The following is a 26,778-nucleotide window of genomic DNA, read 5'->3' as shown; positions in this document are numbered from 1 at the left end:
TTAACCTATTGGCCTAATTAAAGTTTACTATTTGTCCAGATGCCTCTCTTTCTCCATAGTATATACCTTATAGTTTAATTTCATTATAACTCAGAGGCTTATTAAGCCTAGAATTTCCAAAGAGTAATAAACTCAACTCAACCATCTTTTCAAGTTTTTAGAATTTTTTAAAAATTTCTCAAAGGTTGCCAACCAAATTCTTCCCCTTTCTCCCAAGCTGCCAGCAAGTTCTTATCTGTCTTGGGCAAAAGATCATTCTCTATTTTCATATTAATCTCTCTAAATCCAAACATCTTTCCATGTAAACATAGATCTTTTGATACATATTTAAGAAAGAGTTCAAGAGGCATGTTATAAATTATACAAATGAACAGTTTTCTATTTGAGGCCACATGTAACAAACCTCCCCACTCTTTCTTATGATGAGTTTTATCATAATAGCATTCCTTAATTCAAAAAAATTTTAAAAAATGATCGGAAGTACCAGCCATCTTCATTGTTGCTCTGAGGCCAGATTGGACGTGAAACCTGACCTAATAGTCTCAACTTCAGCAATAAAGTTGTACTGATGATTGTGTTGTTTAAAGATATCCAAACTTTACAGACAGATTGAATATATCTCTATTCATAGAAGCAGAATCTACAACACACTCGATTATAGCAGTCTTTTGTAGAAAGATTGATTTGCCAACCACAAAAGAAATTGTTTCCAAAAGCCTGCACTTAGAAGAAAGCATTCTTTCACTATTTTAAGGAAGAGGATTTTTGCATCACATTCAACTTTTGTTACAAATCTAGAAACATATTTTCTACAGTAGAAAAAATTAGTTTTATTATGTCAAAGACTTGATATTTGATAAACCAACATTTGTTTTACTGAAGTATTAAAGTAATAATACTAACGTAGTATTAAATAAAAAAATAATAGTACACATAAATGTGTATCATGGATCTTACCATAATTCATTCAGCTTCTTAAAATCATCAACCCAACCTAGTATTTTCATCTGCTCTGTGGGAAGGAAACAAATAAATTATAATAAGCCTTTGGAGTCTCTCTGCTATTTTATGCCAAAAGTATTGAGAAAGGTTTCAGGGAAATTATTTCCTATAGAATCTAAGAAAGCTAGGAAGCTTTGCTATGGAAACAGATAGATACTCTGTAATCTCAATCCTAGAATCCCAAAAGGAAATCAAATAGGAGACATGATTTTGTACCTTCAAGATTTTCCATGTTCAGCATACTTGTGTGTCTAACCCTATGACTCTTCTAATGAACACCAAAGGAATAAAGAAAACATAAAGTAATTTTGGCTATTATTAAGAGCCTGTTTAAGAGATTTCTCTTTTTTCAGACCCCAGAAAGGCAAGCCGCTTATGCCATTCCTTGAAATTTAAATAGAAGTACAATCCTTTTGGAAACAGAGCTCTTCCAAAGTCCTTCAGTTAATCCTTTCATTAAATTTTATACCATCTTCATCCATTTAGGTGTTATATAATTCACTCCAGCATTGGGGCCCTTCCATGGACCCAGCAGACTTAAACTTCTGAAGGATAGGGATTTTTTGTGTAATTTCAACTCCTAACACAGTGCCATGTATATAGTATGTGCTTAAAATTGCTAGTTTTGTTGAACTAAATAGTTTCGACACATTCTTCATCATCAAAGGACTTAAATCCTGTTTTCATTTTGCAGATAGAAAACTACAAACTTAAAAGATAAATTTATCAAGAGGCAAGAGAAAAGTCCCCAAACAAAACTGTTTTATAGATAATGCTATTTTGTTTATTAGATAATTGCTGATGTTTACATAAATTTTTATATTTACAAAATACTTAAAACATATCTCATTTGATTCTTACAACAACACTAAAGGGAAGACAGTTCAATTAAGAGAAAATGAGGTTTTGAAAGGCCCAAGATCATGTGATTAAGAAGTGATAGAGTTGGGTCTGAGCACGGGTTTTTTGATGCCAAGATCAGTGACTTATTTTCCTATATCTTCTTTTTTTCTTTATTTAATAGAATATTTCAGTAAGCTATAATTTTATCATTATGTCCTCCTTTGCCTTAAGAAGGCATAAGTTGACAAGAGATTAGAAAGCCCATCTGATACTTGGTAATCAAGTAGTGAGTGATGAGCCTAGCTGGTCCTTGGACACAAGCACATATCAATCACTAATCTCTAGAGCCTCTTTATTTTGCTGTAGCCTGCCCCAAATTATCACTGTGATGGCATAAAAATGTTTGAGGTTCAACAGGTTATTTTGTTTCTGTTTTTTGACTAGACCTATGATTTCATCTGCATAGTAATCTCCCAGTGAGGAAGTACCCACTCTCCATTTAGATTAACATTAGCTCTTATGCTTAGTCTTGGAAACTTGGATAATGAATAATAGAAATTAAGAGAATAGAAATAGAAATTTTTCATATACCCCAAAATTTAACATTAGCAAAGAAATCTGATGTGCATATAAGAGATCTGTGTAGTCAATGTGAAATGATTGTATAGTTAACTAGAAAATACTTTTATGTGAGAAACTAAGAGTCCTGAATCTCTGACATATTCTATAATCTTCCTTTAAATGCTTTATACATTAATGCTAGCTTATTTATGATTTAAATAATGGTAATTAAACCTACTGATCTCCCTTTCTCCTCATTACATTTCTTTATCCAAAATAATGCTTTGGTATAGAAACAAAGTCAGTGTCTCTCAGTAAGCTTATTCCATATATGTTGGATTCAAAGGTATCTTTAGCTTTCATTTCAAATGCCAGAGAAGTATTGTAAGATTAGTGATGCAGTGTTATAGTCTAAGTGGCCATAATGTTTTCTTTCTTCTTTTGAACTAATATCTTACAAAATTCATTGTCTACAGACCCCATTATAATCCTAAATCTTTATTTATATTGTATAATCAATATGAACATGTAATCTAATGTTATTCTTCATAATAATTAACTCTACAATTATCTTCTATAATGATCTTAATGAAAAGTCTGAGATGATCCTTAGCCTCAAAGGCAGCAATTCATTAAGTTGTCAGAGTCTCTATGAGCTGGGGATGCACAAAATGCTTGAGCACCCACATTTTCAAATATAAGATCAAGAAAAAGGACACTATGTGAATTCTAAATCTAATTCCTTCCTTCCTTTACTCCATCTGGCATCTTTTATTTCTCAGAATTCTCTGCCAGAACCTTTTTCATCAGTCCCAGTTTCAACATGTCTCAAGCTTCTAGGTACAATGTGGCATGTAAATGATACCACCAGTTATACTTTTGGTATCCTGAGACATGGAAGTTCTCAAATGGAAATGGAGAGCTTGCAAAATGACCCTGCAATAATGCCACTGCACAAAAGGTTAAGAAATGTATCCAGGATATGGGAACAAATATGCCTCATATGTTAAGGCTCCTACAACATAAATTCAGATTCTAATTCAATAAAAAATAAAGTACTATTTACTAAATACTTTGGTAGAGGGGCAGCTAGATGGCGCAGTGGATAGAGCACCAGCCCCGAAGTCAGGAGGACCTAAGTTCAAATGTGACCTCAGACACTTACACTTCCTAGCTGTGTTACCCTGGGCAAGTCACTTAACCCCAATTGCCTTAGGAAAATGGATAGGTACTGGAAAAGGCCATAGAAATTAGATAAGCTCACTGCTTGATTATCTAGCAAAAGGATCAATTTATAAAAAATTATTATAAAATAATATTCCAAGGCTTCTAAAGTGATGAGATGAAGTGAGATTCTGGATTTGTTATTATAGGCATCTGAACTCAAATCTCACCTCAAGGGCTTTCTTTGTGATATTGACCAATTTGACTTCTTCCAGCCTTAAACTCCCTTGTCTACAAATAAGAGGGTTGGACTCGATGGCCTCTGGATCTACAAGCATGTTATAAGAGTTAGCTGTATCACTATGAGGCCCCACACCTCTCCATGGATGCTGGACAAAATCACATTCACAGCTTTTTTTTTAAAAAATCACTTATTTATAAATCACTTTTTAGCAACACTGGATTCATTCTTCAGATCAGAAATTGAATTAGATGAGCTTTGAGGTCTTTCTTCATCTTTGGGAATATATAAGCCTGTGAATACAGCTAGGAAGCCCAATAGCAATAATATCTTCTGATGACAGGAGAACAGCTTTTTCATTTAAAAGAATATTTTCTCAGTGTCATTGCAGAGTGTGGTTTTGTTTCATGACTCTTTAAAATGTTATTTTTTTATCTTTTAGATTAACAATAAAATGAAAAAGAATGTTCAAGCCTTGAACATTGAAGCTAACAGGCATGGCATCTTCCCTACATATACTATAAATCTTTTATCTCTAGTAAATTCTTCTGATGCTTTTCAGAGGGCCAAAAATGTTAGATTGATTAATAGAAATAATACTGTTTTTTTATTATAACTTTTTATTGACAGAGCCCATGCCTGGGTAATTTTTTTTTACAATATTATCCCTTGCCTTCACTTCTGTTCCGACTTTTCCCCTTCCTCCCTTCACCCCCTCCCCCAGATGGCAAGCAGTCCTATACAAGTTAAATATGTCACAATGTATCCTAGCTACAATATATGTGTGCAGAACCAAACAGTTCTCTTGTTGCACAGGAAGAATTGGATTCAGAAGGTAAAAATAACCCGGGAAGAAAAACAAAAATGCAGACAGTTTACATTCATTTCCCAGTGTTCTTTCTTTGGGCGTAGCTGCTTCTGTCCATCCTTGATCAATTGAAACTGAGTTAGATCTCTTTGTCGAAGAAATCCACTTCCATCAGAATACATTGTCATATAGTATCTTTGTTGAGGTATATAGTGATCTCCTGGTTCTGCTCATTTCACTCAGCCTCAGTTCATAAGTCTCGCCAATCCTCTCTGTATTCATCCTGCTGGTCATTTCTTACAGAACAATAATATTCCATAACATTCATATACCATTATTTACTCAACCATTCTCCAGTTGATGGGCATCCATTCATTTTCCAGTTTCTAGCCACTACAAAACAGGGCTGTCACAAACATTTTGGCACATATAGGTCCCTTTCCCTTCTTTAGTATCTCTTTGGGGTACAAGCCCAGTAGAAACACTGCTGGATCAAAGGGTATGCACAGTTTGATAACTTTTTGAGCATAGTTCCAAACTGCTCTCCAGAATGGCTGGATGTGTTCACAATTCCACCAACAATGTATCAGTGTCCCTGTTTTCCCACATCCCCCTCCAACATTCTGCATTATCTTTACCTGTCATTCTAGCCAATCTGACAGGTGTGTAGTGGTATCTCAGAGTTGTCTTAATATGCATTTCTCTGATTAATAATGACTTGGAGCCTATTTTCATATGGCTAGAAATAGTTTCAATTTCTTCGTCTGAGAATTGTCTATTCATATCCTTTGGCCATTTATCAATTGGAGAATGGCTTGATTAGAAATAATATTGTGAACTCTGATGCAAGATATAGCTATACATTATGAAATAAAATTCATTTTATTTTTACTTATTCTGAACTTAATAAACACCATCAAATAGGAATTTTCTATACCCAAAAATGAATAGAAAAAGAGAGTTATATGCAGAATTTGAAATATTATCACATTTTGATTTTTTTCACATATAAAATTCAAACAGTATAGAAGGCCCAATGGTATCTTCATTAAAGATGTATATCTCTTATGAATTTTGACCTGATCATGGCCCATGTCAGATGCAACCAATCATTGAGACCCGGAGATTTCATATAAGCAATTTCTTTAATAAAAACATGTCTCCAGGTAAAATCAGTCCCCAAGGTGATAAAAAGCAGTCCAAAGAGTTACAGATAGATAAAAGTTGCCAACAAAGAGATTAAATTCAATTGGCAAAGTTCTCCTCTAGAGTTCAGAAGCTTCTTGCCCCAAGGCCCCACAGCTGGGGCCTAGAACAGATTTTTAATTGGTAGCAGTTAACTAAACTTTCCCAAGCTTGTTTCATAGTCTTGACTCGTAAGAACTCTTGAATGGTGGTCTGTAATTGTGGGAGTGGAGAAGGGGTAATTCAATTCTCCTCAATGTCAGTGATGTTCTAGATAATAACATTCCACCCCCTGCCCCATGATTTCCAATAACCTAGGAGGTTGTCACAAGTATCAGCTTCACAATATAAGAGCTCCTACTTGTAGTAAAACCAGTGAGACTCCATCAAAACAGCAACAAGAAACCAACAGAGAAAAAAAAAAAGAAATCGACATAGGTCTGTCTCTTTTGTGCCTATCAGGTGGCAGAACTGAGGGGGCAGACCTCAGACTGCTTCCACTCCCTAATAACTATTACTGCTTTAATAAACTGCATGAGTAGTGCCGAGGCCACAAACCACGGTGCCCTTTCCATATGAAATTATGAGGCCTATGAGAACAAGAACTTTTTTTTGTCTTTTATAGTGTCTCCAGGGCTTAAACAAGGTATGGTGCCTTGTGGACACATAGTAAATCTTTGTTAATTGATTGTTGCTGCAATTGGAAGATATTAAAGATTCTACCTGAGAGTGAATATTATTATGATCATTCTTCTCTCCTACCTGGTGGTGCTTGAGTGCCACTGCTTTCCTCATTATCCTGCTACAGTGTCTGAAATGATACATGGCTAAATGTCACTGCCCTTATTTCTGCTTGAACTTGCTAAGGTACAGGGGAATTCTATATCTTCACCTTCTCCAGTGTTGTTAAAAGCAGCCTCTTTACCTGTTTTCCTGGTCAGATCCAAATCTGAAGCAGCGGACCAAGACAGATGTGGTGATAGCCAAGCATGCCCATTTCATTCTTGACCTGATGGTTCATCACTCCTCTATATGTTACCAAATCTAACATTCAACTGATAGAGAATGAATTAAAGGCTATATAACTAGATTCATTTGGTAAAGGTCAGATGTTTTGAGTTAGTCAAGTAAAAGCAATGGTGTTTAGCCATTGGTTGGTTCATTGATCAGAATTAAATCTTTCAAAACAGTTTTTCTTTACAATGTAGTCATTATACAAATCTTTCTCCTGGTTCTGCCCCCCCCCTCCCCCAACTCTAAGCACCTTCACACAAATTCACTCAAGTCTTTCATTGTCTTATGGCTTAATAATGTCCTGTTTCATTCATGTGCCATAATTTGTTCAGCCATTCTTCAAATGATGGCTATCCCTTTAATTTCCATTTCTTTTCTATAAGAAAATATAATTCTTTCTTTAAGAAAGCAACAAGAAAAATATAAGAAAAACTGCTTTTACAAATATTTTTGTGTGTATTCTGAAGATGACACATGTGACCTTGATCATATAGGTTATTGGAAATCATGGGGCAGATGGTGAAATATTGTAGATTAGAATATTGCTGGCATGGGGTACAACCTCAAAGTTGTTTTAATTTTCCTTATTATTAGTGATTTGGGGGAATCTTTTATGTGTTTTTGATAGCAAGCTTTATTTTTTAAAAAATCTGTTTTTATCCTTTGACCAATTAAATTTTGGGAAATTGTTCTTCTACTTATATATTTTAGACTTTTTAGTGAAATCCTTTATAAAGTTTTTCCCTACTTTATTCTTGTTTTTGACTACTGATTTAATTTGTGCCAAACTTTGTCAATTTTACATAATCAATATAATCTATTTTTATTGCCTTTATCTTTCCATTCACTTATCATGAAACTTTTTATTATCCATTATTGGGAAAATTAATTTTTTCTTTTATCTCCTAATTTCTTTGTGATGTGACCTTGTATTCTAGTTCTGCATAAATTTGTGTCTAATTGAGGTATATGGTATGAGATATTTTAGTCATTTTTAATTTTTCACTTGAAATAAGGAATGGAAAGGAAAGGTTAATTGCTTGCAAAAAGTAATGTAAATTATATTTTAAATGTGAATAAATTATTCTGTTATCCACAAAAATAAGCAATTTTTGTTTTTCATTGCCAACGCAAGCATTTGTGAAACAATTACAAGTAGTAATACTAATAAGGAATATCCTTCCTTAATCTCTAATTTTATTGGAAAGGGCTTCAGTTTATATTAAATGCTTTGTCAGTTTTTAAAATTTCTTTGCTCCTATAATTTTCAGTGTTTGGGTTATTTTTACAGAAATAGACATTAAATTTTGTTTTTTCTACAGCTACTGACATAATCATAACCTTTTGTTTTAGTTCCAGATATGTTCTGTAATATATATTATTTCCCTAAATTGAACCAAGTCCATTCCCCATATAAACTCATCCTGGTCATATTCTCCACATAAACTCATCCTGGTCACAGTGTTAAAAAGTTTTGATAAATTGCTAGATCCTCTTTGTTAATTTTTTCAATGATTTTTGCATTAATATTTATTAGGAATTTTAGTCAATAGTTTTCTTTTTTTCTCCAATTGCTTTCCCAGGTTAAGGGTATCAAGACCATATTTGTTATCATAGAAGGAATTTGGTAAGGTCTCTTCTTTTTCTAGTTTGAAATCAGTTTATTAGAATGAATTATTCTTTGAATATTTGGTAGAACTCATATAATCCATCAGCTCCTTATACAGTTTCTTGTGAGATTAGGTCATTCATATGCCAGGGTATTTTATTTTTTATAGGTATTAATGTTTATGTTACAACTTAAACATTAATAAAAAGTTATAACTTTCATTGGCAAGTTATTAAGCAAAATTGTTACTAAAATTTCTCTTATTTCTAATCCATTCAGGTGATTGCCATAGTTTTCCATCCCACCCTGACTTCCCAATCAAAGTTCTAGAAAAACTTCTGTCTCCCATGGGATTCCCTTAATCAGAGTACTGAATGTCCCTCCCACGGAATTCCCTATTAAAACAGTTTCTTTTCCCTGGGGCTTCTTCAGTTAAGCTTCCTAATTTCAGGAGTTTCCACAATCTTCTGTTCTGTTTATTGGCACTCATGGTAGTGAAACAGTGCTCTCTTCTAGTATCTATAACTTTTCTGGGTTTTCTTCACTGCATGAAGAAATTTACTGATATTTCATCTTTGGATTTCTTGGTCATTGTTGAATATGGTGCTTTTTCTAATCATTACTGAAGTAAAAGTGGGAAATTTGGTTGCCTCTTTGACCTGTCTTAATTGACATGACATGAAAGTAATGACAATTGTAGATAGTATATCAAAGTCAGTGATACTTAATTACATGGAATAGGATTTTTAACTGTGGGTCTCATTTTTCATTTCAGTTGTTAAAGAGAATTTTCTTTCTTCTTTGAATAAAATCATGACAGTCCAAGTTTAGAATGACACTCCAACTTGATCTTGCAATCAGTTTTATATATATATATATATATATACATATATAGTATATATAATATGAGGGAGGAAATTTCTTTGTTTCTTTGTTTGTTTGTTTGTTTTTTGGTTTTTATTTAATAGCCTTTTATTTACAGGATATATGCATGGGTAACTTTACAGCATTAACAATTGCCAAACCTCTTGTTCCAATTTTTTACCTCTTACCCCCCCACCCCCTCCCCTAGATGGCAGGATGACCAGTAGATGTTAAATATATTAAAATATAAATTAGATACACAATAAGTATACCCGACCAAAACGTTATTTTGCTGTAGAAAAAGAATCAGACTCTGAAATATTGTACAATTAGCTTGTGAAGGAAATCAAAAATGCAGGTGTGCATAAATATAGGGATTGGGAATTCAGTGTAATGGTTTTTAGTCATCTCCCAGAGTTCTTTTTCTGGGCATAGCTGGTTCAGTTCATTACTGCTCCATTGGAAATGATTTGGTTGATCTCGTTGCTGAGGATGGCCTGGTCCATCAGAACTGGTCATCATATAGTATTGTTGTTAAAGTATATAATGATCTCCTGGTCCTGCTCATTTCACTCAGCATCAGTTCGTGTAAGTCGAGGGAGGAAATTTCTAAGCTAGAATGTTTCCCATGTCAGAAATGCATTCTTTTAGTATTCTCAGTGATTGTACCCATAGTTTCATATTACAGGCACCAGAGAAGAAATGTTTCAATGCTACTTCATATTACAAGATCAAAATAGTCTTTGAAATGAATTAGTGTGAAATTATTAAATGCTATTATTAAACATTTTGCATGTAAAGAGTGCTATACTAGGGCCTAAAAGAAATACAGAATTTAGATAAGACATGCTCACTGTACTCATATGGTTTATAACTAATAGAATATAGTTTATAACCTACAAGAATAATAAATCACACTAATTCATGATAAGTATATCAGAGGTTTGAAACAGTATACCACAACAAGGCGACAGAATGAGAATCTGCCTTTGGATTAGTCAATGAACAAACATTTATCTTAAGCATTTACTTATATGCCAGGCACTAGGCTTAATATTAGGGATACAATATTAGGGATAGCAGAAACATAGCCCCCTGCCATTTTGGAGCTTCCATTCTCATGGAAATGCTAGTCATACAAATCACCATATGCATACAATATATATGTAGAGCAGATAGAATGTTACTCATAGGGATAGCCATAACAATTGTGGGGATTTAAAGACATACTGGAGAAGTAGAGCTGGTCACTGGAGTCTGTAGAGGTCAAAGAGTCTCTATAGACTGAGCCAGGTTTAAAGATATAAGTGAATGTTAACAGATTCCTGAAGTTGAGAAAGATAAGGAAAATACTATCTTCATCTGTTCAGTCTAGTTTTATCAGACAAAACTATGCCACAAAGCTTCTGGAATCACTGGCCACTTTCTAAAGCTGGAGAAAGTAGTTTGTGACATGAACTATGTGAAATTTGTTACTGTATCTCATGATATTATTGTCTTTGGAAGAACATAAGGAAAAAAACTGATGATGATGGAAGAAGCTTGTCTGGAAATGTCAATTGATAAATGTCACTTTTGCAGAGCTTCTGTTATATTGTATGGGTCATATTATATTTCAACAAGATATGAGCATGTATCCTGAAACATTCCTGAAGTAGCCATGTCCTCAAAATCAGAGACTTAAGAACTTTTCTAGGATTTGGGGAAAAGGCAGGGAAAAGGATATCATGAGAGGCTTTTGAAGATGAAAAGGTTCAGCTTCTCATCACCTATCAATCAACAGATGTTTATTATATGTCTTCTGTATGCCAGCTATCAAAAATATCAAGATAAAAAGTGAAAGTCAGTCTTCAGATACTTGCAATTTTTTAAATTGCATATTATTTATATAACACAAATGGAGAAGTGCGTAGGTAACCTTAGAAGGGAGTTTTGATCTAGGCTATCACAGTGACTGTGGATAGAGAAATAGATCAGTAAATTTTCATACCTTTTCCATTAGTAAGTATAATATTTAGTTGATTTTTTTTGTTTACCCCCCCAAAAAAAATAGACAAACTGAATTTCAGGGAAACATATACAATTACAGGATTAATGGCAAAATAACTTAGCTGGGAAAAACATGGTGCCCCAAGCATTGGAAATGGTTTGAAGCCACCCACTCAACTCCTAAGAAGAATCTCTTTTCATGTCGTGGACATGATTTTCAATCTGAAGTCAGATTATCATTGTTGCCGGTAGGAAGGGACAGTTGTAAAATGGATGACAGAAGGTTAGCTTGGGTAAGCTTTCCTGTCCTAGTGGATGACCAGATAGGAACAATACAATAAGTAATATGATGTAAAGGAAATTGGTTTGAAAATCTCTGAGAACAGGAGAAATATGATGTTTTAAAGTCCCTGTTAATGACAGTGTTTCAACTGAAAGAATCTCCATATGAGAATGAAAATGAAAAATGAAATGCAAAGAAGCAAAAGAAGAAAGGTTAGAAAGAAAAGACAGAAATTAGAACAGAAGAATGAAGAAAGTGATCAATGAGAATAAGACAATCTAGAATAGAAAATGTAAAAAATGATTGACTTTCACAAAATCTCTGGAAAAAAATTTAGAACACAAAATGTGGAGACAAGAAAAAAATGATGAAACAAAGTCAAAGGGAAAAAAAATCAAGAGAAATAAAATACTTTAAAATGGCTAATAGCCATTTAATGGTAGGGATAGAATTGTAGGGAGAAGAATCAGGGAACTTTTTGTCTTTTTTCTCCAGCACATAATATATTGCTGGACACATAATAGGCTCAGTAAATGGTTGGTTAATTGATTACCCCATTTGGCATCTTATAATTCCTCCAAGTATCAAAAGATCCACGATCAAAAAGAATAAGGTAAAGGACCATTTGTGACATGATAGCAGAAAGACAAACTGAAATAAACCAGCTCTTTTTCAAATTCTTTGTTGAATTCAGTAGTACTGGATGATAGATCTTGGGGTTATGTTGAGAATTGATGTTCTGAATACATTAGCAGAACCTGGGGCAAGGAGAAGTCCCTGAAGACCAAAAAAAGGTCAAAATACCCAAGATCTTGTGCTCTACTGTGCCCTGATCAAACCACTTCTGGAATAGCAGACTCACTGTCAGGAAAACTTAACAATAAGAGTTGTCCACTAATGGAATAGGCTGCTTTGGAAGGTAACCAAGCCACTTGTTGAGTATGTTATTAAAAAACAAAAGAAATAAAAGATCCTTTTTGGAGTATGGGATCAACAAAGGAATATACAGTGTCCACATGGAAAAGGAATTCTCTAGAGAGGATAAAGTCTTTCAAATTATCCCATATGCAGATATTATCAAACTTGCATCAAACCCCCCAAAGCATTGCTTGGGAAGTAGTTGACAGGAAAAGCCCGTAGGTTCAGATACATTGGATAGACTTAAACTGTGTGTCGCAACCCTATATAGGGTCATGTAACTGAATGTAAAGGTTGTAAAATATGATTTATTATCAGCAAGTATTTTATTTGTACCTATTTTATATACCTAGAGCCACATAAAAATGTCACAGGCAAAAAGAGTTTATGAATAGAAAATGTTAAAGAAGCCCTGGGATGGACTCTCAGATGAACATGAATGAGATTTTACACAAAGTATATGGACAATTACAAGGGTTAGAAGGGTTAGATGGAGTTACAAAGATGCAATTTCAAATCCTTAAATACTTATTAGCTGTGTGACTCTGGGAAAATCATTTCAATTCTTTGGGCTTCAGTTTGCCGTTTTATAAAATGATATATGTAATATTCTTAGTAAAAATTAACCTTATTATTCATCATAATTATAGTGTTAGAAGAAATAACCTGCACCGATGTGATCACAAATAGATTTGAATATTGAGTATTTTAATGGCTTACAAGCTCATTGTGAATTAATAGTGTGACCTGGCAGCCAAAAAAATTAGTGCATCACACTTTGCCTTGTCCATTTGGATTATCATTTTGGTCTTGATAAAAAGCATTAGCCAAATAAAGCATGCCTGAGAAGGTGAGACAAGATTGCAAGAAGGCTAGGAAAACATGCCATTCAAGAACTGATTGGAAGAACTGGAAGAGAGAAGACTTAGGAAAGACATAATATATACAAATCCTATCATCTGAATGACTATGCTAAGAAAAGAAGGTGGACTTTGTTCCATTCAGAAATAATGGGTAATTTTTGCAAAGAGGCAAATTTTGTTTTAAGATTTCTAATAATTGAAGCTAGAAGAATGGACCACATTAAAAAAAAAAGTTATTCAACTATTCATTTCAATCAGAGTCCAGATGATCATTTGCCAGAGATGCTGACATTCATATTCATTTTTATATTCAGTTGTGACCAGGTGACCTTCAAGATTATGTGAAAGCCACATTGGAAGAGCCACATTACCAATTTTAAATTGGTAGAAAACATTTAAAGTCAGAGCCCCGGGTTTGAGTCAAGGTTGTAGCTCTGTCTCTGTGCAAGTGACTTAATTTCTCTATCCCTGAGTTTTCCCATCTGTGAAATGAATATAAGAATAATAACTACTTCACAAAATCATTTTCAAGATCAAGTATAGTAGTGTGTATCAAGCACATAACATACTTCACATACGTTACAAGTATGTTATTTTTATTATGACTACTATGCTAATAATAACTAGCTTAGGATTTGCAAAGTGCTTTACAAACATTTCATTTTATCTTCAAAACAATCCTAGAAGATAAATTTTTAAAAAAGATAATTTTTTTTTGAACTGAGGAAAACAAAGGTTAAATGAGTTTCCCAGAGTCACACAAGTATAAATATCTGAGATAGCATTCCTGATTCCAGGTTCAACATTCTCTCCACTATTTCATCTAGCTGCCTAAGTATGATATATATCATATATGCTTGGGATTTATCAAATTTTTATTATTATTTCCAGTTCAGGTAGTCATATGTAAAACACTATGTAAAGTTTCCAGAGGGGGAGAGAAGTTTCCAGAGTATAGTAATAAAAATTAATAATCAGATAAAAATAAATTCCTATACAATTATTGATTTTATCAATCAATACAATCCTATACATTATTGATTCGTACTGAGGTTTGAGTCCACCAAGGCCCTATACAAGAATTCTCAAATTCAATCATATCTATACTTGTCCTCTCTATCAGAAAAAATACTGGCTCCTAACTGAGAGGATTTGACTTTGAATTCTAGGTCAGGCAATACCTGTATCATCACATACTCTGACATACTCTGAACCTTTATTTCTAATTCCTTAACTTTCTGAAAAGCTTAAACAAAATGAATTTTTATAATGTTTATCTCTAAAGTTACAATTTTATGATCTTACAAAATTGGGAGATTTTGCTCTTAAGTGTAAAACTATATATTTGTTTTATATAAATATAAAATATTTTTATATAAAATATAAAACTTTATATTTGTCCTTTAATTTAATCTCCATTTCATTCCATGAAATAGTCTAACCTGAAGAGAGATTTATGAATCCTGATTCTGTTATCTAGAGTGTTAGTTATAGTCTTACCAATTTTGCATCATCTAAAGATTGAATAAGTATGCCAGTTTAGCCATGTCATTGATATTTTGATGGATAGCACGGGGCTAAGCACCTGGCATTGCATTCGAGACCTTCTGAGCTGATATTAGGCCACTGATAGCTACTTTTCAGATGCCACTATTCATCAAGTTTATGAATTCACTCACATCTTTAAATATTTTCCAAATGATTAGTGTCACACTATATGACATGATGTGTTACATGATGTATTAAAATATAAATATAAATTATATCTGTAGAATTCCCCTAGTCCAGTAATCCTTTGGGAAAAAAAGGAAATGTGGTTGCTCTAATGTGACTTGTATTTGACAAATACACTGTCTCTTTATTTTTACCACTTCCTTTTCAATACATTCATTATGCATCCTTTAATGTAGTAATTCTAGAAATTTAATGAGGTATTCCAGGAATTTGCATTAAGCCCAATGGTCTATAGTTGGCAGACTCCATTCTTTTCTTTTTCTGAACATAGGGACAGTCTTTGTTGGGTTTTTTTTTTCCTTTCCCATTCTCTTGTTTTCTTTCAGAAATCTCTTAACAATTCAGCTTCACATTTTAAAAAATCTGAATAGTATTTTATTTTTCCAATTTCATTTAAAGATATTCATTTTTGTAATATTTTGAGTTCCAAATTTTTTTCTCCCTCTCTTACCTCTCCCTTCCCCAAGAGAGCAAGCAATATAGGTTATAAATGTATAATCATTTTAAACATATTTTCATGTTAATGATGTTGTGAAAGAAAAATCGCAACAAAAAGAAAAAATCAAGAGAAAAACAAACAAAAACAAGTGAAAATAGAATGCTTCAATCTGTATTCAATCTCCATAGTTCTCTCTGTGAATGCAGATGGCATTTTCTATCTGAAGTTTATTGAATTGTCTTGGATCACTGAATTGTTGAGAAGAGTTAAGTCCATCATAATTGATCACCACCTAATTGTACTCTTTCTCTATAAAATGTTCTCTTGGTTGTTCTTACTTCACTTAACATCAGTTCATGTAGTCTTTCCAGGTTTTTCTGAAATCAGCCTGCTCATGGAATAATAATACTCCATTATATTCATAAACCGCAACTTATTTAGCCATTCCTCAATTGCTGGGCATCCCCTCAATTTCCAATGCCTTGCTACTTGCAAAAAGAGGTATTATAAACATTTTTGCACATGTGATTCCTTTTCTCATTTTTATGATTATTTTGGAATATAGACCCGATAGTGATGCTGCTGGATAAAAAGGTATACACAATTTTATAGCCTTTTGGGCATAGTTCCGAATTGTTCTCTATAATAGTTAGATGAGTTCATAACTTTGCCAGCAATTTATTAGTATTCCAGTTTTCCCATATTCTTCCCAACATTTATCAGAATTGATATTTGAGAGTTCCTTTCATGTTTTATGGCTTGAATTTATCATGTTCTCACATTTTCCTGCAGATAATTTTGTAAATGTTAAAGATTGTTTTAACATGTATATGGGGGAAATAGAGTATAATAAAGAAAAATTCCCTTTTTTCTCTTCATATTTATTTCTCATTGTCTTCTAGATTCTAGGTTGTATATCTAGATTCTAGATCTAGCCTCTCCTTTGATTGAAGAGTTGGACCATGAACTTCAAATTTCATTTAAGGAGAGACCTCAGTTCAAACATGTCCTTATTTCTTATCTAGCTATACTGTACTGAGAATTACCTGGCCTCCACCATATCTCCCTACCTTGTCAATTTTCTTATGTCTCCCTCCATTAAACCGTAAAGTGAAGCTGGTAACTTTGTACCATTCTCCCTCATTTGCATATCATGGCATCACTTCTATAATATCATGATCCAGTTAAAGAACAAGGGACAAACAACAATAAACTCCTTGAAAGCAAGGATTGTCTTTCTTTCTTTGTATCTGTATCCTGCTGTACTTAGCACAGTACCTGGCACATAATAGGTGCTTAACAAATACATATTGAGTGACTGAGAAGGCCGATTTGTTCTCTAGAATTTTAATTTGTGGCATTCTATCTGTGCTTTCTTATTATTGTTTTTCATGGCCTTATTCGCTAACTTTTTAAGTTTGTAGCAGGATCTTGATTAGGTTTAAGCTTATAGGAATTGAACCTATATGGATGCCATGAAAACCAATGCCCCGAGAGTTTTATGTGAATTATACTCACATCATAAAAGTACTAAATGATAGAGTCAAGATTTGAATTCAGCCCTCTAACTTCAAAGCCAGCAGAGTCACAGTAGGTAATTTAATAAGTTGTATCAATTCAATCAATATTATATTATTTTTATAGCTTTTACAACTGGGATAGCCACGTTGCTATTTTGAACTCAAGTCCTAATTATCAAGTGATTGCTGAAAACTGTGATGGTTTGCTCTTCAAATACAAGAGAGATAGGAAGATTATCAATGTAGATCCAAAGGTAAGAGTTCTTTGGCTCTTTATTCATTTTTTTTCCATTAGTATTTAACATACTTTAAAAACTAAAAGTGTTCAGCTAAGTATCTGGTACTTTTTAAAGCATTAAGTTTTCTCCTTTTAGAGTACATGAAGAAAATATCATTTGGAAATTTTCAAATAAACAATGTCAATTCACTTTTTAAAACCAAGCTTTACAATTCAATTTTTTTTTGTGAGATTGGATCATCCTTTTTCACCTAGCATAGAACAGCTGCCAGTGATGGGCCCTCCATCCAATTCTAACATGAAAGTTTTGACTTCCATTGCCAGTCTAGACCAGGGTGTGTCTTCCTCACTAGGCCTAATGGCTCTATACTCCCAAGATTTCACCATATTGGTGCCAGACTTAGTGTAGACCGTCAATCATGCCCACTATATTTCAGAGTTCTCTTACTCAAATGATCCATCAGCCTCAAGCTTCCCTAGTATCGGGTCTTAAAAATATGGATCGGGAGTCCCCTCTGGCCTTTCAGAAGCTAATAAACTAATAATCACCATGAATTTTTAGGAATATCTATACAACACACAAATGGGAAAATTCTCCTACTACAAAAATAAGTCTGTTTCACTTAGGAAAGATTATTTAAAGTAATGAATTATTAACTCTGATTTGAAATGGGATGGGAAAATGGAATTTGAATTCTCCAGAATAGTTTTCCTTCACTTAGTATGTAAGCTGGCAGCATTTTTGAAATGGTCTGAATATTCTCAATCCCAGTACACCTAACCTTACATATACATTTTGCACAGAACAGGAATTTGTATACTCTTCCTCATGTATTTCCCAGTTCCTGGCTATAAGCTTATCAATAAAGCAAATTCAGTGTGCATATCTGTACTTGTGTGAATTTGTTAATGGGAAATATTTTAAATTTAATTCATTTATTGAAGAACAAATATTTGCATTTTCATTTGTAAAAAGATTGATGTCTTAAAATGTGTATTTTACTTAGCAAATTTAAGCCTTTACTTATTTAAAGGTACAGTGATATTATTAGAATTTTTTCCTATTTGGTGACAAATATTTTGGTCATGTGATGTCATCTTCATGAATTCTAGAAGTTCTTGAGTCTAATTATATATAAAGAAAGAAAAATAATTAAATATAATAGTAAGGATGTAACTAAAGGAAAGATCTTTTAAGACTTAAAATCCTTACTACCAAATAAATGAAGAGCTTTAGTTCAGGCTAGAGCCTTTATGGCATGGAAAATAATAATCATTATTATCATTATATATATATATATTACTACTTGAGAAACTACTTTATCCATGTTCCTTCTAGAAATAACTTCTTATGTATCACTTGACTATGAAAATGTGTCTAAACATCCTCTTCTGAAAACAAGTTAATTTCAATTCAGGGAAACCACCAATAATAATCTTAGGTGTATGAAATGATATTTACAAAGCTTTTTATGTTTTAGCTGACTATATTATATTTATAAAGGTATGAAAGGGAAAGTTAATTCTCAGTAACTTGAATTATATGAAACAAGTCATTATCAATTTCTGAATAGTTTCATATGTCTGACATCACATTTCACGTCTCAAAGTTAGTTATATTTCAACAATATGAATAATATACCAAATAGTTTTAAATATTTGTTTTAGAGAATTGATGTTCAATATACTTCTTTCCTTACACAGAGTTCAGAATCACAGAATTCCACTTGTAATTCTTAAGTCCAAACTATACCCCAAATTAATAGCCATTATACTACAACTAGGTAAGGGTGGGAATTTCTGTCTCTAATCCAGATAATGTATTCATTTAAGGCACAGACAATTTAATTGAATTGATAAATCAATCAGTAGAGTGAATTAGACATTAAGGAATGCCATGCTCTTAATCATTTTGAAGAGATCACAGGACTTTAGGCCATTGGATGAAAGCAGGGTAATACTACAGAGGCAAAGTGTTATTATTAGTGGATTAGATAAAATCTTACTTCTCTTGGGAGATGTGTAAAACAGGAATGTAGTTTAGAACAGCAAAATTACATGGTAGTGCTTTGAATAGGCAGACCCTTGAGCATACAGAGAGGAAAAAAAGGAAAGGACCACAGAGAAAGTAAGAATCTCCCTTCCCCATCCAATAGTCATTTTTTTGTATAGATTTTTTTTGAAAAGTAAATACAGTAAATACAGTATACAGTAAAATTACAGTTTAAAAAATACATCAAAGTAGTAGTAAAGAGGAATAAGGAAATACATGGACAGCCACAGAGAGGTCCAAAAAGATAGTCATCAAAGAGAAGCAGCACCTTCAGAGATTAGGCCCTCCTCATGACAGAATATTCTAACTGCAGACTTAGTTGATGAGAACTCAGAAAATAGCTACATTTAGAGAAATTTCATGAAGACTCCACAAAGAAGAGTTTCCCCATGCTTATGAAGTACACTTTTGCAATGTATTTCATACCCATATGCTTACTTCCCTCCGGGAATCTTGTGTTTTAAGGGAAAGATCTTTATGGGCATATTTGGTACCAATTACTTTCATTCTGCCATCTTAGTTTTAAAAAAAATACTTGCAAAGAGTTACTAGCTAGTAGTCAAAAGCACATCATTGAGGGCTTATGAGATCCTAACCCCTTAGAGTTGTCACTAGATCTTCAAGGAGAGCATATTTAACAATTGGGAAACCAAATTCTTGGATCAAGATTGTGGAAGTAGACTATGGATTTGTGGTCATTCAGATTCTGTTGGAAGATTTTCAATATCCCAAAGCCATATTGCTTTGAAAAATATAAACTGTTCAAAAATTTATCCTAACAAATCTAAATATTTGTCTTTTCAGTTTCCCCGCTTTATTTTCTATACTTTGGGTTCTCCCAAAAAATAAGCTTGATCTTCATTCTGCATAATATGTGAAGAAATCCCTAGTTCCTTTAATCCATTCTTCAAGAATTAAAATCCCATTAAAAAAAAATAGGACTTGATCAAGAGAGGTTTTACTATCCTGGCTTCCCTCATCTACTTTCTGGCCTAATTATTAGTGTTCCTCCTAAACTGTGGCACTCAAAATTGATCCTAATACTCTAGTGTGATCTACCTAGAGCAGAGTACAATGGACCTATTACTTCATGATGTTGCCCTGTCACACTGCTGACTGATATTGAACAAAAAGTCCAGAGCTTTTTCATACAAACTACTGACTAAGCAACGTGCATCCTATATCTAGGAAGTCAGTTTTTCTTTTCACTTTTAAGAATTAAAATATATAATTATATTTCATCTTATTAGATTTAGCCTTGAGCTCCAGCCTATCAAGACCTTTTTGGATCCAAGCTATCATCCATTGTATAATCTAGTTTTCTGTTTTCTGCAGATTTGAGGAACATGTCAATTCTTTTATCCAAATCACTGATAAAAATATTAAACAATATAGGACCAAACACAATCCCTAGACCATTCTATAGGAATTCTCTTTCCAAATTAATATTAACCATGAATAATTACTTTCCAAGTAAGGTCATTCACCTAGTATTGTATCACACTAACGCAAGGGATTGTGGGATGACCCATTGGAATGTGCAGGCAAGCTACTTAGGCATAGAAGGACTCAGGTTAGAATGATATGGAATACAGTAGTCCACCTAATCATTAATAAAAGATTTATTTAGTTATAGCTAGGAAAGAACATTCAGAGAAAAGAAAGACTATTCAGTCAAGGATACAACTCCTATATCTTGAAATTATATAATACAACCATGTATGAATTATACCAGGAGACCAAGGTTGGATCAGTATTTTATTATTCTTGTTGCTTCTGCTACTGCCATTTTTCTTTAGTCATGTCTACTTTCCAGTATCCCATTTGGAGTTTTCCTGACAAAGATAGTGGACTTGTTTACCATTTCTTTTTCCAGATCATGTACAGATGAGGAACTGAGGCACTTAAGTGACTTGCCCAGAGTCACACAATTAATAAGTGTCTGAGAGTGGATTTGAACTCAGGTCTTCCTGACTCCTCCTCAGGCTCATTTTAAAGAAGTGGCAAATGGCAAACCAGTATCTTTGTCAACAAAGCCCTAATTGAGGTCACAAGGAGTTGGATTGAAGAAACAATAACAAAACTTTCTGAATCCAGGCTCAGCCCTCTATCCACTGTCACTTACCTGTCCTCACTACAAGACAGGCTCTGTTATTTTCTTCATTTTTGTAGCTGAAAAAACTGAGGTACCTCAAACAGAAGTTGTCATTTAAGGTCACAAAACTATGAGGTGTCTGAGGTTGATTTTGTTGAATGTCCAACTTTTCCCCTGAAGGATTATACTCAGTTTTATTGGGTACATGATTCTTGGCTGTAATCTTAGCTCCTTTGCTCTCCAGAATATCTTATTCTAAATCCTCCAGGCCTTTAATGTAGAAGCTGCTAAATCTTGGCTGTGGCTCTATTGTACTTCAATTTTTTCTTTCTGATTGCTTCAATATTTTCTCCTTGATCTTGGAGTTCCAGAGTTTGTCTATACTATTCCTGGAAGTTTTCATTTGGGGATCTCTCTTAGGAGGTAATTGGTCAATTTTTTTTCCATTTCTATTTTATCCTCTGGTTCTAGACTATCCGGACAATTTTCCTTGATAATTTCTTGAAAAATGATATTTAGGTTCTTTTTTTGATCATAACTTTAAGGTAGAGCAATAATTTTTAAATTATCTCTTTGAGATCTATTTTAAGGAATTCTTTTCCTCAGTGAGCTTTTCTACCTCTTTTCCCATTTGGCCAATTTTGCTTTTTAAGTCATTCTTCTCCTCATTAACTTTTTTAAATTTCCTTTTTTCACCACTCTCAGTTCTCTAATTTTTCCTCTATCTCACTTGATTTTCAAGATCCCTTTTGAACTCTTCATGGCCTGAGCCCAAATCTTATTTTTCTTGGAGACTTTGGAAGTAGGAGCTTTGACTTTGTAATCTTCTAAGTGTGTGTTTTGATTTTCCTTGTCACCATAGTAACTTCCTATGGTCAGAATCTTGTCTGCTTATTTTCCTAGCCTATTACCCAGATTTTAACTCTTTGTAAACTGTTTCCAAGGTGGAGAGTGCACTGTCACAAGCTTCAGTAGTTTTGTGCAGCTGTTTTATGTGCTTTTTTGTGTTTTTTGTGCAGAGATTATTTTTCTAAGAGCCTGACCACAAGCCTTCATTTCTGCCCTGGAGTTATTAGGATTGTCCCTGCCCCACTGTAGCTGTGGTAAAAAACGACAGAGTCTGCTTTTGGGGGAGAGAACAGGGCTGGGCCAGGTGCTCATCCTGGGGCGCACTGGCATGGCCTGTACTGAGATTGTTCACCTGGGTTCCCTTCTGATTCCACAGATCTTTCAGAGTTCCTCTTTGCTGTCTCTGGGCTGAGAAGTCTAAAAGCCACCAGTACTGCAGCTGATTCAGAGGTCCTAGTGGGTTCAGATCTGCACTGGTAGGGTCTGCACGCTGGGCTCCCATCCTGTTGTCACAATACCACCTAACTTAATAAACTGGAAAATGTTCTACTCTGCCTTTTGTCTATCTACTCTGACTCTCTAAAATTTGTTTAGAGTCATTATTTAAAGGAATTTGGAGCAATTTAGGGGAAAAGTCAGCAAGTTCCTGCTTTTATTCTGCTATCTTGGCTCCGCCCTCTACTGAGGCTGAATTTGAACTAAGATCTTTATTGCTTCAGACCCAACTCTGTTCCTTGCATCATCTAAATGGCTCCCTTCTTAAATTCACAGTTGTTATAGTCTATAAATTGTGTTCCTTCAGCATAATTTGTAAGTTAACAACTTGTGTTGCTGTTTTTTTACCTTAGCATAAAAGTTAACCTTAGGTCTCCCCTCATGACCTTTAACTTAACTTGAAAATTGAGATTAAATGATGACGTTTTATGGTTTTTTTTATGTTTTACTCTTCAAACAGAATAATTCAACATCAGAGTTCAATACTTTAACTTAAAAATGTTAAGTGTGGTACCTTTCCTTCAAATAGCTCTGAGCAGATAAATTACTGTCATGATAATGTTCTTTGCATCTTTGAATGTTTGTTAGGAAGTATTTTTAGTTCTGTCTAGCAGATGGAAAAAAGCAATCTTACTTCCAGAAATTCATAAATCTAAAATATGATCATTAGTATTTAGGTCACTATTGGCATTGGATTAGCCATCTGTTACACAAGCACAATATCATAAATGCCAACTGCTGGCATTTAAATATGTATTTATTTACTGAATTCTCATTTAAATATGTAGAATGCAGGATTTTTCTGCACATCTTAAACTAGGATGGACAGCTGCATGCTGCCAGCCTACATCATCTAACCAGCTTTTAGAAATGTGGTTGGTAGCCCTAGCTTACATCCCATGAGTGTTTGTGATTAGACATCATTATCAGAGCAAAGTATTATGACAGTATCAAAAAGCAGATATTTTCTGTGTTAAACTTTCTTCTCAACTTAATAGTAACATTCTTTAACAAAGGCCAGATATGACATGACCAAAAAGAAATGATGCCTATATAAAATTTCAACATTAAATTCATTCATAGGATCTGAATTAACAAAGGTAGTATTTCTGCATTTTCCTTTTACTTTACAAACATAGTTTAAATTACCTTATTATTTTAGTTCATGGCATCTCCATGCATAACTGATCTATCTTTTGGGATGCATAAAGAGTAGGAATCAGCACAGAGGGAAAAACACACAAACAAAACAAATGCCCAACCAAATGTTTCAGACAGCAGAACAAATAAGAAAATTGTTTTTGCCATGAAGTTGAAAACTCTTTCATACCATATAGAATTGACATGTCCCCAATTATAAAGTAAATTCACTGGAAACCTTATTCTTCTCAAGGCTTTTTTCCCTTTTAGAAGAAGTTTAATTTTGGATACCTGAATCACATACATGTATGGTAAGAAAAAGTTTTGAGGATTTGCATCTTTTAATCTAGCATAGAAGGGGACTATTATAGCACCAATTATTAGAGGTAAAGGAAGTGAAGAGATAAGAAACATCTCCTTATTGCTAGGCAAGCATTGGTTGCCTCCTTATTGACATAAGACTTAAATCGTTGGATCTCATCCTCCCCATTCATATCATACCTCAGGCCATTATTTCTTAGTAAATGTGTTTTAGATTGAAAAATCACAGGTTATAATGCAGCTTTTGGATGAAAGTAGTTAGGAAGAAGACAGATATAATCCTCAGCATATATCTCTCTCTATCTCTGTCTCTCTCTTTTTTTTCCTCTTTGTGTGTGTGTGTTTCTCTGTGTCTCTTCCTCCCCCTCCCCATGGATATTTATATGTATGTATATACACATATATATGTATGTCTATGGGTACATAGGTCAGTGCTGAATCCTTCTGTAACAGGTTCTCAGATCACCAATGTTTCTATTTGAAAATATACAATAAATGCTACCAGAAACCAGAAGACGGCCTGCCAAGGCTCATGAAATCTGTCATACTTGGTCCTCAGAGTTATGAGTTGTATTTTTACTATTAAAATGTTCTTGAGCTTTCAAACATTGCTTTGGACCATCTTGCAATCCTGCCTCTTGATAAAATATAATTAAAATTCCCCAGACTATCTGTTCCATTCTGTTCTACTTTTGTGGATTCCTCTTGATGAACATCTTTCCTCACTGAACTACTGGCAGGCACCACTGCAGGTTTCATGTCTGTGAGTCCTTTTGTTGTTCAATCACCACCTTCATTGCCTATATATCCTACCTATTTTCCCACCCCAATATAATATCCAGTACAACATATAAATTATACATATTGTCTACAAACATAAACTCTAATTTAAAAAAGAAAATCCAAATCTCCCATTTCTTTTGTTCAAGTAGCTTTTCCAGATTTTAATCATCCACTGAAGTTGATGGGAGCTTTGTAAACTGAAGCGATACAGAGTAGTCAATGGAAAGAATCATCTGGCCATCATTTCCTGATCTTTTAATTTCAAAGTTTTTGTTCTATACTCTCTGTGCTCTTTTTCTGCCTCATCTATCATCATTTTGGTTTGATTCAGTTGATAACACAATTCTCCGCATAGCTCATGACAGTCTAATTGTTTGTAACCGTATGCCAAGGACTTTTTCTAGGTGAACCATGCAACAAAATCACATAAGGATGGAAACATTTATAAATTTCATAGTATCATTTTCTTTAAAAAAAAAAAAAAAAAGAAATTATCTACCCACACACTTATAATTGTCACTTTTTAAATAGCCAAGATAACCTTAACCTTCACTCTAATTCTGAACTAAGGTGGAGTAAGTTACAAGTAAAATTGACTATATAAACCTAGAGCAGAAAAAAAATATGTTGTCCTTCAGTAGAATAGAAGATTTCCAAGTAATCCAGATTAAAAAGACCAGGTAAAATAGAACTTTGAAATATAAACATTGGCCTAAAGTATAATATAAAAAAAAATTTTTAACTACAAATAGGCAATTGGGAGGGACTTTATATGGACAAATGGTTTACATTTTAAACTCTCATGACATCAAAGACCATGGAGTGAGTTAAAATGAACCAATAATCATTTCTAAGTACCTGATATATGCCAGACACTGTGCTAAGTAATAAGGATACAAAAAAAGACCCCCCCCAAAAAAAGACAACTCAGTTCCTCCTCTTGGAGCTCACAATCTAGTGAATCAAATAAGACAAAAGGTATGGAAATGATTTTGTTCTGTTTAAGAATTTTGAAAGGACAAAGAGAAGAAATAGAGAAAATGGATTAGGAAAAGATGTCAAGGGAACTTACCTCACATAATCTTGATATTCAATTAAATTAGGAAATGAGAGGGAACAGAGAGAGGGGATAAGGAATTAGAGGGAAGATATACTAGTAATAAGAAAAACCCATCCTACGGATAGAGGAGGTAAAGAGAAGGTAAAAAGAGGAGAAAGTATAAAAAAATAGGAAGATGGGAAATATAGCTAATTATTATAACTGACTCAAAAATGGGATAAAATAGAAGAAGATAGTAGAGATGGAAAGACCAAGTACAAAAAAATATATTAGGGAGTGTAGTAGGCACCCTGTAACAGCCCATGGACTCACATTTAATTAACCTTTTTGCTATAGACAGTGAATAAGGTTCAATATGTAACATATGCACCATATAGCATAATATATAAACATTTTTTAAAAGTTAAATGTTATAGGCAGAAAAAAGAGGAAAATTATAATGAGGGGGAGACCTCAATATAACTCTCTCAGAGCTAGAAAAATGTTTACAACTAAATAAAAACATAAGAAAACCTAAAAAGTTAGAAATGCACTTTATCCATCTCCTCTGTATGCATTTTTCACTGCTTGTCTCATTCCAGGAATTTTATTTCTACTTCCATGCTTTCACCTTCTTTAAGTTTCAGCTAAAATCCCACCTTTCACAAGAGGCAATATATCTTAATTGTAATTCCTTCCTTCATTAATTACCTATAATTTATCCCGTA

General features: G+C 33.6%; 1 protein-coding gene across 2 annotated transcripts in view; it reads left to right on the top strand.

The window, feature by feature from the left end:
* Positions 1-26,778, top strand: part of CFAP299 (cilia and flagella associated protein 299) — a 466,055-nt gene that overhangs the window by 428,327 nt on the left and 10,950 nt on the right. For both annotated transcript variants that reach the window (XM_012552044.3, XM_031944215.1), the window contains one exon: positions 17,162-17,291. In XM_012552044.3, coding sequence (XP_012407498.2) covers positions 17,162-17,291 — 130 coding nt within the window. The remainder of the gene's footprint in view (positions 1-17,161; positions 17,292-26,778) is intronic.

Source organism: Sarcophilus harrisii, chromosome 6 (assembly GCF_902635505.1).
Source record: "Sarcophilus harrisii chromosome 6, mSarHar1.11, whole genome shotgun sequence".
Taxonomy (NCBI): Eukaryota; Metazoa; Chordata; class Mammalia; order Dasyuromorphia; family Dasyuridae; genus Sarcophilus; species Sarcophilus harrisii.
Note: the sequence above shows the minus strand (reverse complement) of the source record. Positions and strands in the feature narration are given on the sequence as shown.